The sequence below is a fragment of the Ipomoea nil genome, unplaced genomic scaffold, assembly GCF_001879475.1.
Source record: "Ipomoea nil cultivar Tokyo-kokei standard unplaced genomic scaffold, Asagao_1.1 scaffold0861, whole genome shotgun sequence".
NCBI classification, from domain to species: Eukaryota; Viridiplantae; Streptophyta; class Magnoliopsida; order Solanales; family Convolvulaceae; genus Ipomoea; species Ipomoea nil.
The window spans coordinates 38,269-53,926 of record NW_017617289.1 but is presented as its reverse complement, the minus strand read 5'-3'; the positions used below and the strand labels follow the sequence as shown (position 1 = coordinate 53,926).

Below are 15,658 nucleotides of genomic sequence, written 5' to 3'. Positions count from 1 at the left end.
TTAAATGTTACTTTGGGTAGCGTTTCAAAGTAAACTATTATTTAAAACTTTCTTTATTTTACCAAATAGAAGTTATAGCTTGGTTTCAACTTAAAATATGTCATAATCCCCAAAATAAATTCTTCCAAACAAGATATATATTGGTTTATATCCAATATCCTCTCCTCAACTATACATGCATATTATTGAGTAGGCCTTCTTAGCTCAGTGGTAGAGCGCGTGGCTTTTAACCACGTGGTTGTTGGTTTGATCCCCACAGACGGTGATTGAAATTGTAACATTATCAAAGTTGTATTTTCTTCGTCTCGTAAGTGGTTAAAACTTTGATTCATACTAATTTTGTCATATTTCCATATTTGTTGAATCCATAAGTTGTTAAAATTTTTATTTATATACCCATAAAACCTCTCGTAAGTTGTTGAAAATTCAATTTTCATCTCATTTTAAATGCTAATTTGGGTAGCGTTTCAAAGTAAACTATTATTTAAAACTTTCATTGTTTTACCAAATAGAAGTTATAGCATGGTTTCAACTTAAAATATGTCATAACCCCTAAAATAAATTCTTCCAAACAAGATAAATATTGGTTTATATCCAATATCCTCTCTCACATTATACATGTATATAATTGAGTTGGCCTTCTTAGCTCAGCGGTAGAGCGCGTGGCTTTTAACCACGTGGTTGTTGGTTTGATCCCCACAGACGGTGAATGAAATTGTAACATTATCAAAGTTGTATTTTCTTCGTCTCGTAAGTGGTTAAAAATTTGATTCATACTAATTTTGTCATATTTCTATATTTGTTGAATCCATGAGTGGTTAAAATTTTTATTTATATACCCATAAACCCTATCGTAAGTAGTTGAAAATTCCATTTTCATCTCATTTTAAATGCTACTTAGGGTAGCGTTTCAAAATTAACTAGTATTTTAAACTTTCTTTGTTTTACCAAATAGAAGTTATAGCTTGGATTCAACTTAAAATATGTCATAATCTCTAAAATAAATTCTACCAAACAAAATAATATTGGATTATATCCAATATCCTCTCCTAAACTATATACGCATATTATTGAGTAGGCTTTCATAGCTCAGTGGTAGAGCGCGCGGCTTTTAACCACGTGGTCGTGGGTTCGATCCCCACAAACGGTGATTGAAATTGTAGGTTTAACAAAGTTGTATTTTCTTGATCTCGTAAGTGGTTAAAAATTTGATTTATATTAATTTTGTCATATTTGTATATTTGTTGAATCCATAAGTGGTTAAAATTTTCATTTATATACCCATAAACCCACTCGTAAGTAGTTGAAAATTCAATTTTCATCTCATTTTAAATGTTACTTTGGGTAGCGTTTCAAAGTAAACTATTATTTAAAACTTTCTTTATTTTACCAAATAGAAGTTATAGCTTGGTTTCAACTTAAAATATGTCATAATCTCTAAAATAAATTCTTCCAAACAAGATATATATTGGTTTATATCCAATATCCTCTCCTCAACTATATATGCATATTATTGAGTAAGCCTTCTTAGCTCAGTGGTAGAGCGCGTGGCTTTTAACCACGTGGTTGTTGGTTTGATCCCCACAGACGGTGATTGAAATTGTAACATTATCAAAGTTGTATTTTCTTCGTCTCGTAAGTGGTTAAAAATTTGATTCATACTAATTTTGTCATATTTCTATATTTGTTGAATCCATAAGTGGTTAAAATTTTTATTTATATACCCATAAACCCTCTCGTAAGTTGTTGAAAATTCAATTTTCATCTCATTTTAAATGCTAATTTGGGTAGCGTTTCAAAGTAAACTATTATTTAAAACTTTCATTGTTTTACCAAATAGAAGTTATAGCATGGTTTCAACTTAAAATATGTCATAACCCCTAAAATAAATTCTTCCAAACAAGATAAATATTGGTTTATATCCAATATCCTCTCTCACATTATACATGTATATAATTGAGTTGGCCTTCTTAGCTCAGCGGTAGAGCGCGTGGCTTTTAACCACGTGGTCGTTGGTTTGATCCCCACAGACGGTGAATGAAATTGTAACATTATCAAAGTTGTATTTTCTTCGTCTCGTAAGTGGTTAAAAATTTGATTCATACTAATTTTGTCATATTTCTATATTTGTTGAATCCATGAGTGGTTAAAATTTTTATTTATATACCCATAAACCCTATCGTAAGTAGTTGAAAATTCCATTTTCATCTCATTTTAAATGCTACTTAGGGTAGCGTTTCAAAATTAACTAGTATTTTAAACTTTCTTTGTTTTACCAAATAGAAGTTATAGCTTGGATTCAACTTAAAATATGTCATAATCTCTAAAATAAATTCTACCAAACAAAATAATATTGGATTATATCCAATATCCTCTCCTAAACTATATACGCATATTATTGAGTAGGCTTTCATAGCTCAGTGGTAGAGCGCGCGGCTTTTAACCACGTGGTCGTGGGTTCGATCCCCACAAACGGTGATTGAAATTGTTGGTTTAACAAAGTTGTATTTTCTTGATCTCGTAAGTGGTTAAAAATTTGATTTATATTAATTTTGTCATATTTGTATATTTGTTGAATCCATAAGTGGTTAAAATTTTCATTTACATACCCATAAACCCACTCGTAAGTAGTTGAAAATTCAATTTTCATCTCATTTTAAATGTTACTTTGGGTAGCGTTTCAAAGTAAACTATTATTTAAAACTTTCTTTATTTTACCAAATAGAAGTTATAGCTTGGTTTCAACTTAAAATATGTCATAATCTCTAAAATAAATTCTTCCAAACAAGATATATATTGGTTTATATCCAATATCCTCTCCTCAACTATACATGCATATTATTGAGTAGGCCTTCTTAGCTCAGTGGTAGAGCGCGTGGCTTTTAACCACGTGGTCGTGGGTTCGCTCCCCACAGACGGTGATTGAAATTGTAGCATTATCAAAGTTGTATTTTCTTCGTCTCGTAAGTGGTTAAAAATTTGATTCATACTAATTTTATCATATTTCTATATTTGTTGAATCCATAAGAGGTTAAAATTTTTATTTATATACCCATAAACCCTCTCGTAAGTAGTTGAAAATTCAATTTTCATCTCATTTTAAATGCTACTTTGGGTAGCGTTTCAAAGTAAACTATTATTTAAAACTTTCATTGTTTTACCAAATAGAAGTTATAGCATGGTTTCAACTTAAAATATGTCATAACCCCTAAAATAAATTCTTCCAAACAAGATAAATATTGGTTTATATCAAATATCATCTCTCACATTATACATGTTTATAATTGAGTTGGCCTTCTTAGCTCAGTGGTAGAGCGCGTGGCTTTTAACCTCGTGGTTGTTGGTTTGATCGCCACAGACGGTGAATGAAATTGTAACATTATCAAAGTTGTATTTTCTTCGTCTCGTAAGTGGTTAAAAATTTGATTCATACTAATTTTGTCATATTTCTATATTTGTTGAATCCATAAGTGGTTAAAATTTTTATTTATATACCCATAAACCCTATCGTAAGTAGTTGAAAATTCAATTTTCATCTCATTTTAAATGCTACTTAGGGTAGCGTTTCAAAATTAACTAGTATTTTAAACTTTCTTTGTTTTACCAAATTGAAGTTATAGCTTGGATTCAACTTAAAATATGTCATAATCTCTAAAATAAATTCTACCAAACAAGATAATATTGGATTATATCCAATATCCTCTCCTAAACTATATATGCATATTATTGAGTAGGACTTCTCAGCTCAGTGGTAGAGCGCATGGCTTTTAACCACATGGTCGTGGGTTTGATCCCCACAGACGGTGATTGAAATTGTAGGTTTACCAAAATAGTATTTTCTTGATCTCGTAAGTGGTTAAAAATTTGATTTATATTAATTTTGTCATATTTGTATACTTGTTGAATCCATAAGTGGTTAAAATTTTCATTTATATACACATAAACCCGCTCGTAAATAGTTGAAAATTCAATTTTCATCTCATTTTAAATGTTACTTTGGGTAGCGTTTCAAAGTAAACTATTATTTAAAACTTTCTTTATTTTACCAAATAGAAGTTATAGCTTGGTTTAAACTTAAAATATGTCTTAATCTCTAAAATAAATTCTTCCAAACAAGATATATATTGGTTTATATCCAATATCCTCTCCTTAACTATACATGCATATTATTGAGTTGGCCTTCTTAGCTCTGTGGTAGAGCGCGTGGCTTTTAACCACGTGGTTGTTCGTTTGATCCCCACAGACGGTGAATGAAATTGTAACACTATCAAAGTTGTATTTTCTTCGTCTCGTAAGTGGTTAAAAATTTGATTCATACTAATTTTGTCATATTTCTATATTTGTTGAATCCATAAGTGGTTAAAATTTTTATTTATATACCCATAAACCCTCTCGTAAGTAGTTGAAAATTAAATTTTCATCTCATTTTAAATGCTACTTAGGGTAGCGTTTCAAAATTAACTAGTATTTTAAACTTTCTTTGTTTTACCAAATAGAAGTTATAGCTTGGATTCAACTTAAAATATGTCATAATCTCTAAAATAAATTCTACCAAACAAGATAATATTGGATTATATCCAATATCCTCTCCTAAACTATATATGCATATTATTGAGTAGGCCTTCTTAGCTCAGTGGTAGAGTGCGTGGCTTTTAACGACGTGATCGTTGGTTTGATCCCCACAGACGGTGATTTAAATTTTAGGTTTAACAAAGTTGTATTTTCTTGATCTCGTAAGTGGTTAAAAATTTGATTTATATTAATTTTTTCATATTTGTATATTTGTTGAATCCATAAGTGGTTAAAATTTTCATTTATATACCCATAAACCCGCTCGTAAGTAGTTGAAAATTCAATTTTCATCTTATTTTAAATGTTACTTTGGGTAGCGTTTCAAAGTAAACTATTATTTAAAACTTTCTTTATTTTACCAAATAGAAGTTATAGCTTGGTTTCAACTTAAAATATGTCATAATCTCTAAAATAAATTCTTCCAAACAATTTATATATTGGTTTATATCCAATATCCTCTCCTCAACTATACATGCATATTATTGAGGTGGTCTTCTTAGCTCAGTGGTAGAGTGCGTGGCTTTTAACCACGTGGTCGTGGGTTCAATCCCCACAGACGGTGATTGAAATTGTAGTTTTATCAAAGCTGTATTTTCTTGATTTCGTAAGTGGTTAAAAATTTGATTTATATTAATTTTTTCATATTTGTATATTTCGTCAATCCATAAGTGGCTAAAATTTTCATTTATATACACATAAACCCGCTCGTAATTAGTTGAAAATTTAATTTTCATCTCATTTTAAATGCTACTTTGGGTAGCGTTTCAAAGTAAACTATTATTTAAAACTTTCATTGTTTTACCAAATAGAAGTTATAGCATGGTTTCAACTTAAAATATGTCATAACCCCTAAAATAAATTCTTCCAAACAAGATAAATATTGGTTTATATCCAATATCCTCTCCCACATTATACATGTATATAATTGAGTTGGCCTTCATAGCTCAGTGGTAGAGCGCGTGGCTTTTAACCACGTGGTTGTTTGTTTGATCCCCACAGACGGTGAATGAAATTGTAACATTATCAAAGTTGTATTTTCTTCGTCTCGTAAGTGGTTAAAAATTTGATTCATACTAATTTTGTCATATTTCTATATTTGTTGAATCCATAAGTGGTTAAAATTTTTATTTATATACCCATAAACCCTTTCGTAAGTAGTTGAAAATTCAATTTTCATCTCATTTTAAATGCTACTTAGGGTAGCGTTTCAAAATTAACTACTATTTTAAACTTTCTTTGTTTTACCAAATAGAAGTTATAGTTTGGATTCAACTTAAAATATGTCATAATCTCTAAAATAAATTCTACCAAACAAGATAATATTGGATTATATCCAATATCCTCTCCTAAACTATATATGCATATTATTGAGTAGGCCTTCTTAGCTCAGTGGTAGAGCGCGTGGCTTTTAACCACGTGGTCGTGGGTTCAATCCCCACAGACGATGATTGAAATTGTAGGTTTAACAAAGTTGTATTTTCTTGATCTCGTAAGTGGTTAAAAATTTGATTTATATTAAATTTTTCATATTTGTATATTTCTTCAATCCATAAGTGGCTAAAATTTTCATTTATATACACATAAACCCGCTCGTAAGTAGTTGAAAATTTAATTTTCATCTCATTTTAAATGCTACTTTGGTTAGCGTTTCAAAGTAAACTATTATTTAAAACTTTCATTGTTTTACCAAATAGAAGTTATAGCATGGTTTCAACTTAAAATATGTCAAAACCCTTAAAATAAATTCTTCCAAACAAGATAAATATTGGTTTATATACAATATCCTCTCCCACATTATACATGTATATAATTGAGTTGGCCTTCTTAGCTCAGTGGTAGAGCGCGTGGCTTTTAACCTCGTGGTTGTTGGTTTGATCGCCACAGACGGTGAATGAAATTGTAACATTATCGAAGTTGTATTTTCTTCGTCTCGTAAGTGGTTGAAAATTTGATTCATACTAATTTTGTCATATTTCTATATTTGTTGAATCCATAAGTGGTTAATATTTTTATTTATATACCCTTAAACCCTCTCATAAGTAGTTGAAAATTCAATTTTCATCTCATTTTAAATGCTACTTAGGGTCGCGTTTGAAAATTAACTAGTATTTTAAACTTTCTTTGTTTTACCAAATAGAAGTTATAGCTTGGATTAAACTTAAAATATGTCATAATCTCTAAAATAAATTCTACCAAACAAAATAATATTGGATTATATCCAATACCCTCTCCTAAACTATATATGCATATTATTGAGTTGGCCTTCTTAGCTCAGTGGTAGAGCGCGTGGCTTTTAACCACATGGTTGTGGGTTCGATCCCCACAGACGGTGATTGAAATTTTAGGGTTATCAAAATTGTATTTTCTTGATCTCGTAAGTGGTTAAAAATTTGATTTATATTAATTTTGTCATATTTGTATATTTGTTGAATCCATAAGTTGTTAAAATTTTCATTTATATACCCATAAACCCGCTCGTAAGTAATTGAAAATTCAATTTTCATCTCATTTTAAATGTTACTTTGGGTAGCGTTTCAAAGTAAACTATTATTTAAAACTTTCTTTATTTTACCAAATAGAAGTTATAGCTTGGTTTCAACTTAAAATATGTCATAATCTCTAAAATAAATTCTTCCAAACAAGATATATATTGGTTTATATCCAATATCCTCTCCTCAACTATACATGCATATTATTGAGTAGGCCTTCTTAGCTCAGTGGTAGAGCGCGTGGCTTTTAACCACGTGGTCGTGGGTTCGATCCCCACAGACGGTGATTGAAATTGTAGCATTATCAAAGTTGTATTTTCTTCGTCTCGTAAGTGGTTAAAAATTTGATTCATACTAATTTTATCATATTTCTATATTTGTTGAATCCATAAGTGGTAAAAATTTTTATTTATATACCCATAAACCCTCTCGTAAGTAGTTGAAAATTCAATTTTCATCTCATTTTAAATGCTACTTTGGGTAGCGTTTCAAAGTAAACTATTATTGAAAACTTTCATTGTTTTACCAAATAGAAGTTATAGCATGGTTTCAACTTAAAATATGTCATAACCCCTAAAATAAATTCTTCCAAACAAGATAAATATTGGTTTATATCAAATATCATCTCTCACATTATACATGTTTATAATTGAGTTGGCCTTCTTAGCTCAGTGGTAGAGCGCGTGGCTTTTAACCTCGTGGTTGTTGGTTTGATCGCCACAGACAGTGAATGAAATTGTAACATTATCAAAGTTGTATATTCTTCGTCTCGTAAGTGGTTAAAAATTTGATTCTTACTAATTTTGTCATATTTCTATATTTGTTGAATCCATAAGTGGTTAAAATTTTTATTTATATACCCATAAACCCTATCGTAAGTAGTTGAAAATTCAATTTTCATCTCATTTTAAATGCTACTTAGGGTAGCGTTTCAAAATTAACTAGTATTTTAAACTTTCTTTGTTTTACCAAATTGAAGTTATAGCTTGGATTAACCTTAAAATATGTCATAATCTCTAAAATAAATTCTACCAAACAAGATAGTATTGGATTATATCCAATATCCTCTCCTAAACTGTATATGCATATTATTGAGTAGGACTTCTCAGCTTAGTGGTAGAGTGCGTGGCTTTTAACCACATGGGCGTGGGTTTGATCCCCACAGACGGTGATTGATATTGTAGGTTTACCAAAATTGTATTTTCTTGATCTCGTAAGTGGTTAAAAATTTGATTTATATTAATTTTGTCATATTTGTATATTTGTTGAATCCATAAGTGGTTAAAATTTTCATTTATATACACATAAACCCGCTCGTAAATAGTTGAAAATTCAATTTTCATCTCATTTTAAATGTTACTTTGGGTAGCGTTTCAAAGTAAACTATTATTTAAAACTTTCTTTATTTTACCAAATAGAAGTTATAGCTTGGTTTCAACTTAAAATATGTCTTAATCTCTAAAATAAATTCTTCCAAACAAGATATATATTGGTTTATATCCAATATCCTCTCCTCAACTATACATGCATATTATTGAGTTGGCCTTCTTAGCTCTGTGGTAGAGCGCGTGGCTTTTAACCACGTGGTTGTTCGTTTGATCCCCACAGACGGTGATTGAAATTGTAACATTATCAAAGTTGTATTTTCTTTGTCTCGTAAGTGGTTAAAAATTTGATTCATACTAATTTTGTCATATTTCTATATTTGTTGAATCCATAAGTGGTTAAAATTTTTATTTATATACCCTTAAACCCTATCGTAAGTAGTTGAAAATTCAATTTTCATCGCATTTTAAATGCTACTTTGGATAGCGTTTCAAAGTAAACTATTATTTAAAACTTTCATTGTTTTACCAAATAGAAGTTATAGCATGGTTTCAACTTAAAATATGTCATAACCCATAAAATAAATTCTTCCAAACAAGATAAATATTGGTTTATATCAAATATCATCTCTCACATTATACATGTTTATAATTGAGTTGGCCTTCTTAGCTCAGTGGTAGAGCGCGTGGCTTTTAACCACGTGGTTGTTGGTTTGATCCCCACAGACGGTGAATGAAATTGTAACATTATCAAAGTTGTATTTTCTTCGTCTCGTAAGTGGTTAAAAATTTGATTCATACTAATTTTATCATATTTCTATATTTGTTGAATCCATAAGTGGTTAAAATTTTTATTTATATACCCATAAACCCTCTCGTAAGTAGTTGAAAATTCAATTTTCATCTCATTTTAAATGCTACTTTGGGTAGCGTTTCAAAGTAAACTATTATTTAAAACTTTCATTGTTTTACCAAATAGAAGTTATAGCATGGTTTCAACTTAAAATATGTCATAACCCCTAAAATAAATTCTTCCAAACAAGATAAATATTGGTTTATATCCAATATCCTCTCTCACATTATACATGTATATAATTGAGTTGTCCATCTTAGCTCAGTGGTAGAACGCGTGGCTTTTAACCACGTGGTTGTTGGTTTGATCCCCACAGACGGTGAATGAAATTGTAACATTATCAAAGTTGTATTTTCTTCGTCTCGTAAGTGGTTGAAAATTTGATTCATACTAATTTTGTCATATTTCTATATTTGTTGAATCCATAAGTGGTTAATATTTTTATTTATATACCCTTAAACCCTCTCATAAGTAGTTGAAAATTCAATTTTCATCTTATTTTAAATGCTACTTAGGGTCGCGTTTCAAAATTAACTAGTATTTTAAACTTTCTTTGTTTTACCAAATAGAAGTTATAGCTTGGATTCAACTTAAAATATGTCATAATCTCTAAAATAAATTCTACCAAACAAAATAATATTGGATTATATCCAATATCGTCTCCTAAACTATATACGCATATTATTGAGTTGGCCTTCTTAGCTCAGTGGTAGAGCGCGTGGCTTTTAACCACATGGTTGTGGGTTCGATCCCCACAGACGGTGATTGAAATTGTAGGTTTATCAAAATTGTATTTTCTTGATCTCGTAAGTGGTTAAAAATTTGATTTATATTAATTTTGTCATATTTGTATATTTGTTGAATCCATAAGTTGTTAAAATTTTCATTTATATACCCATAAACCCGCTCGTAAGTAATTGAAAATTCAATTTTCATCTCATTTTAAATGTTACTTTGGGTAGCGTTTCAAAGTAAACTATTATTTAAAACTTTCTTTATTTTACCAAATAGAAGTTATAGCTTGGTTTCAACTTAAAATATGTCATAATCCCCAAAATAAATTCTTCCAAACAAGATATATATTGGTTTATATCCAATATCCTCTCCTCAAATATACATGCATATTATTGAGTAGGCCTTCTTAGCTCAGTGGTAGAGCGCGTGGCTTTTAACCACGTGGTTGTTGGTTTGATCCCCCCAGACGGTGAATGAAATTGTAGCATTATCAAAGTTGTATTTTCTTCGTCTCGTAAGTGGTTAAAAATTTGATTCATACTAATTTTATCATATTTCTATATTTGTTGAATCCATAAGTGGTTAAAATTTTTATTTATATACCCATAAACCCTCTCGTAAGTAGTTGAAAATTCAATTTTCATCTCATTTTAAATGCTACTTTGGGTAGCGTTTCAAAGTAAACTATTATTTAAAACTTTCATTGTTTTACCAAATAGAAGTTATAGCATGGTTTCAACTTAAAATATGTCATAACCCCTAAAATAAATTCTTCCAAACAAGATAAATATTGGTTTATATCCAATATCCTCTCTCACATTATACATGTATATAATTGAGTTGGCCTTCTTAGCTCAGTGGTAGAGCGCGTGGCTTTTAACCACGTGGTTGTTGGTTTGATCCCCACAGACGGTGAATGAAATTGTAACATTATCAAAGTTGTATTTTCTTCGTCTCGTAAGTGGTTAAAAATTTGATTCATACTAATTTTGTCATATTTCTATATTTGTTGAATCCATAAGTGGTTAAAATTTTTATTTATATACCCTTAAACCCTCTCATAAGTAGTTGAAAATTCAATTTTCATCTTATTTTAAATGCTACTTAGGGTACCGTTTCAAAATTAACTAGTATTTTAAACTTTCTTTGTTTTACCAAATAGAAGTTATAGCTTGGATTCAACTTAAAATATGTCATAATCTCTAAAATAAATTCTACCAAACAAGATAATATTGGATTATATCCAATATCCTCTCCTAAACTATATACGCATATTATTGAGTAGGCCTTCTTAGCTCAGTGGTAGAGCGCGTGGCTTTTAACCACGTGGTCGGGGGTTCGATCCCCACAGACGGTGATTGAAATTGTAAGTTTAACAAAGTTGTATTTTCTTGATCTCGTAAGTGGTTAAAAATTTGATTTATATTAATTTTGTCATATTTGTATATTTGTTGAATCCATAAGTGGTTAAAATTTTCATTTATATACCCATAAACCCGCTCGTAAGTAGTTGAAAATTCAATTTTCATCTCATTTTAAATGTTACTTTGGGGTCTGTTTAGACCCTGTAACGTCGGCTAAAAAGCGATGTTGTTGCAGCCGACGTTGTATGGTAAACATACAACGTCGGCTATACGAAAACCGACGTCGTAAATTTTTTTTTTTTTTAATAGTATACATACAACGTCGGTTATTTATTAATAACCGACGTTTTATGTATACTAATTCGAATTTTTTTTTTAAACTAGTGTACAACGTCGGTTATTAGGAAATAACCGACGTTTTAAAGTTTTATTTATTAAAAAAAATAAGCCTTCAACGTCGGTTATTTATTAATAACTGACGTTGTAGGGTCTATTAAATTAAAAAAAAAATGATATTGAACTTCTGAGGTGGTCCCACAATCATGAATCCAAACCTTAAAAATGATACTTATTTAGCATTCATTAAAAAATTAACTAACTTATAATATAGAAAAACAGAACAGTAATAATATGGAGATGGATTCAGACAACAAAATAGTAATCACCCTCTCCTTACACTTCCAAATAGCGCAACTGCAGATCTGCTAAGCTGCATACCCTTTATCATTTTACTTGGATCTCTCATGTAATTACCCACTTGTTGACTAATACTCTGCAATTAATATAAGATAACAAATGTGAAAAGCTTGTTCATTTTTCCACATACACATCATCCAAAATCCTCCAACCAAACTTGATTAAACGCATGCAATTTGCCTTTAAGTGCAGCAGCATCAGGGCCCTCCTCTGACTTGTCTCTAAACGAAGACATCCTTTCGATGAAAAAAAAAAAGGCATCATGAGTATTAACTTATGCAAAATAATAATCTATGAATAAACAGCAAATGATAAAAAAAATTACTACAGAACTAACATCACGAGTGCACCATCAGGAATGTAAAATGAAATGAATGGCTGCAGTTTCTTATTTTATTTTTGTTTTAAATTAGAAAAAAAAATTGCTCCGAATAGATCATAAAGGGCAAAATTGCATCACAAAATTAATAAATTAATCATATATTGTTTTTACTATTCTGCTAATTACAGTTGATCCACATCAGTTTTGCATGTATACCGCCACCCCATTTCTTTCAAGAAGTAAGAACAAATTAGAAGTAACATAAACGATTTAGTAATGTTCCATCACTTCCATGGAAAGCAAGATGACTTGTTTTGTTCTGTAGTGACCATTGATATAAGACATGTAGTGAACAAGATCATGCATTAAACAGACTAAAAATATATTGATATGGTATAGAGCAGGCAGAAGCAGCATGAAAGATACCTTGAATGCATTTGGGTAATTTGCAATGTAACCATTCTTCATCACTTTTGCCAATGGATTGATGAGAAGCTTCTGAAACTTCAGAACCTATTGCATAATTAACATCCAGGACAAATATTTAGGAAACCAAGCATTGAATTAGAAAACCACAACCAGACCATACCAATTCCAAAAGTATAATCATAGGAAATGTAACGTCCTTCATAAGGTCAAAAAGGTGTGTGTGTTGGGTCCAGGGAGGCGTACAAAAAGTGTTTAATGGAGAAAAATAATTGAAACTAATTGAAACCAAGTTTATTAAAGCAACAATACTTACAATGCTAGAATCAATATGAACAATATGGGAATTTAAACTTACAGAATATGTGTAAGCCAGTCTCATACCAGTCTCCGTCATCATCTTTCCATGCAGCTACCTAGAAAACCAAAGATAGTTAATACTCCATACTATTACGATGACATCTAACATTCCAAGTAGACATTATTTCACGACCTATGCACTTAGGTTTAGCTCTAGTGATTCATGCAATGATGATTTTTAAGTATAATAGTTCATGAGAAAGAAGACGAGCATAAAGGGTGAGATAGTGAGAGTTACCATTTTGTTAGTGAGATAGAAGAAGAGAAGCAATAGTGTGATAGAGAGTCTCACCAACCTTTCCTCCCAGCACATCTCGTGCCTCCAGCAGTATTGGTTTGTGGCCCGCATCTGCTAAATATTTTGCAGTAGACAACCCAGCCAAACCTGCAAGCACCGAAATACGAAAACAAATTTCTTTGAATTCCTTTTTCTCCTTTCACAGTTCGGTTATAAGATAGTTGTAAGATAGTAGAATGAAAGGAGCTTTCTACATTTCTTAGAGCATAGTGAGGGGTTGTTTGAACGTAAAACTGAAGTGGAATAATCCCCCTAAACGTTCTAGTACAACAGAAGTAGCAAAGGAATAGCATTTCTTCAAAAACGCCAATAAGAAAATATAATTGAGACCGAGTAAACATTTACCGGCACCAGCAATAACAACTTCCAATGGTTTACTTGGACGTGGAGCAGAACAAAATGAAGAGGACAGGTAAGCATACATCTTGCTTACATCCACAAACAGATTCTTTACAGATAAACAATCTGGATTAGCTTGCTAAATCTACAACATCACCCTAAAACTCTAAAAAGTAAAGGGAAAAAAACACAACCTGCAGAGATAAACAGGGCACAAACACAAAATAGATCAAGATTAGTACTTTGAGACTCAAACCACAATTCCCAGTATTACAGAACCCACCAACAAAAGCTGAAACAAGAGCAATTGAAACCCAAACAAAACTATATAGAAAGATAGCTTCGATAATATTCACTTAATTATCTAGAAAGATGGCAAGATGTTGTACCCATATTATCAATAAATCCTAAAATACAAATATATCAACATTATTTACTAAAATTCAAATTAAATTAATAGTAATTCGAAACATATTACAAATAAATCTTAAAATACAAGTATATCAATAGTTCCAAATATATAACCAATAACTTATAAAATTCAAAATATATACCTAACAATTCCTAAAATTCGAAATACATTAATAAATAATTTCAAATATAATTATTGTAATTTCAATATTTAGAAATTAAAATAATAATTAAAAAAAAAAAAAAAAAAAAAAAAAAAAAAAAAAAAAAAAAAACTACCAAAGGAGCGGGGTGCGGCTGAAGGCAGTGTGGCGGTGCAGCGCTTCGTCTGTGGGCGGCCGTGCGGCGGGAAGCTAGGCGGCTGTGTCTGTGGCTCGGCAGCGGAGGCGTCGAATAGAAGGTGCGGTGTGGCGGTGGCTGTGCGGTATGACGGTGGGCGATGGAGGAGCGAAACCGACGCTGGCCGGTGGCTGTGATGTTGGCGGTGGCGGGTTGCTGGCCGGCCGGTGGGCGCTGGGGAGAAGGGAAAAGGGGCTGCGGAGAAGGGGAAAATGGGCGGTGGTGTGAAAATGATTTCAAAACCACTCAGATCTACTTTTAAAACCCTATTTTAATTTTAAATTTTTTTTTATAAAACCTATAACGTCGGCTATTAACAAATAGCCGACGTTAAAAATAAAATAAAAAAATAAATACACAATAAAATAACCTACGACGTCGGCTATATAGATAGCCGACGTTGTATTGTATTTTTTTTTTTTTATTTATAACGTCGGCTATTTGTAAATAGCCGACGTTATAGGTTTTATAAAAAAAAATAAAAATTAAAATAGGCTTTAACGTCGGCTATTTGTTAATAGCCGACGTTATAAGTTTTATAAAATAAAATAAAAATTAAAATAAGCTTTTAACGTCGGCTAAGTATATAGCCGACGTTAAAGGCCCGACGTTATATGTGAATTCTGTAGTAGTGCAAATAGAAATTATAGCTTGGTTTCAACTTAAAATATGTCATAATCTCTAAAATAAATTCTTCCAAACAAGATGTATATTGGTTTATATCCAATATCCTCTCCTCAACTATACATGCATATTATTGAGCAGGCCTTCTTAGCTCAGTGGTAGAGCGCGTGGCTTTTAACCACGTGGTTGTGGGTTCGAACCCCACAGACGGTGATTGAAATTGTAGTTTTAACAAAGCTGTATTTTCTTGATTTCGTAAGTAGTTAAAAATTTGATTTATATTAATTTTTTCATATTTGTATATTTCTTGAATCCATAAGTGGCTAAAATTTTCATTTATATACACATAAACCCGCTCGTAAGTAGTTGAAAATTTAATTTTCATCTCATTTTAAATGCTACTTTGGGTAGCGTTTCAAAGTAAACTATTATTTAAAACTTTCATTGTTTTACCAAATCTTATCTATAATAAAGCCAGATGTATTGGCCATAAAAAATGGCTCCA

The 15,658-nt window shown here is 30.9% G+C and overlaps 1 protein-coding gene and 8 non-coding genes across 9 annotated transcripts; 8 read left to right on the top strand and 1 right to left on the bottom strand.

Annotated features, from left to right (window-relative positions):
- The first annotated feature begins 2,849 nt into the window (after positions 1-2,849).
- Positions 2,850-2,921, top strand: TRNAK-UUU. Its single transcript has one exon. It is a non-coding gene; the product is annotated as a tRNA-Lys (tRNA).
- A 2,141-nt stretch (positions 2,922-5,062) lies between these two features.
- On the top strand, positions 5,063-5,134 carry TRNAK-UUU. The gene has a single exon. It is a non-coding gene; the product is annotated as a tRNA-Lys (tRNA).
- An 813-nt stretch (positions 5,135-5,947) lies between these two features.
- TRNAK-UUU lies at positions 5,948-6,019 on the top strand. Its single transcript has one exon. It is a non-coding gene; the product is annotated as a tRNA-Lys (tRNA).
- Positions 6,020-6,832: 813 nt separating this feature from the next.
- TRNAK-UUU lies at positions 6,833-6,904 on the top strand. The gene has a single exon. It is a non-coding gene; the product is annotated as a tRNA-Lys (tRNA).
- A 371-nt stretch (positions 6,905-7,275) lies between these two features.
- On the top strand, positions 7,276-7,347 carry TRNAK-UUU. The gene has a single exon. It is a non-coding gene; the product is annotated as a tRNA-Lys (tRNA).
- Positions 7,348-9,931: 2,584 nt separating this feature from the next.
- TRNAK-UUU lies at positions 9,932-10,003 on the top strand. The gene has a single exon. It is a non-coding gene; the product is annotated as a tRNA-Lys (tRNA).
- Positions 10,004-11,259: 1,256 nt separating this feature from the next.
- TRNAK-UUU lies at positions 11,260-11,331 on the top strand. Its single transcript has one exon. It is a non-coding gene; the product is annotated as a tRNA-Lys (tRNA).
- A 550-nt stretch (positions 11,332-11,881) lies between these two features.
- Positions 11,882-14,739, bottom strand: LOC109178534 (15-cis-phytoene desaturase, chloroplastic/chromoplastic-like). Its single transcript, XM_019328165.1, has 6 exons — positions 14,470-14,739; positions 13,786-13,888; positions 13,439-13,527; positions 13,141-13,198; positions 12,783-12,869; positions 11,882-12,270 (listed from the first exon to the last, which is right to left on the bottom strand). The coding sequence occupies exons 2-6, from the start codon at positions 13,862-13,864 to the stop codon at positions 12,149-12,151; spliced, it is 435 nt and encodes a 144-aa protein (XP_019183710.1). The 5' UTR covers positions 13,865-13,888; positions 14,470-14,739; the 3' UTR covers positions 11,882-12,148.
- A 555-nt stretch (positions 14,740-15,294) lies between these two features.
- Positions 15,295-15,366, top strand: TRNAK-UUU. The gene has a single exon. It is a non-coding gene; the product is annotated as a tRNA-Lys (tRNA).
- The last annotated feature ends 292 nt before the right edge of the window (positions 15,367-15,658 follow it).

What these genes read in the sequence shown, in the direction of transcription:
- LOC109178534 (XM_019328165.1), bottom strand. Translation starts at nt 13,864, where the DNA reads ATGTATGCTTACCTGTCCTCTTCATTTTGTTCTGCTCCACGTCCAAGT. An exon ending in GAGATGTGCTGGGAGGAAAG is followed by an intron (nt 13,199 to 13,438) that starts GTTGGTGAGACT and finishes TTGGTTTTCTAG; the next exon opens with GTAGCTGCATGGAAAGATGA. An exon ending in GACTGGCTTACACATATTCT is followed by an intron (nt 12,870 to 13,140) that starts GTAAGTTTAAAT and finishes ATTATGCAATAG; the next exon opens with GTTCTGAAGTTTCAGAAGCT.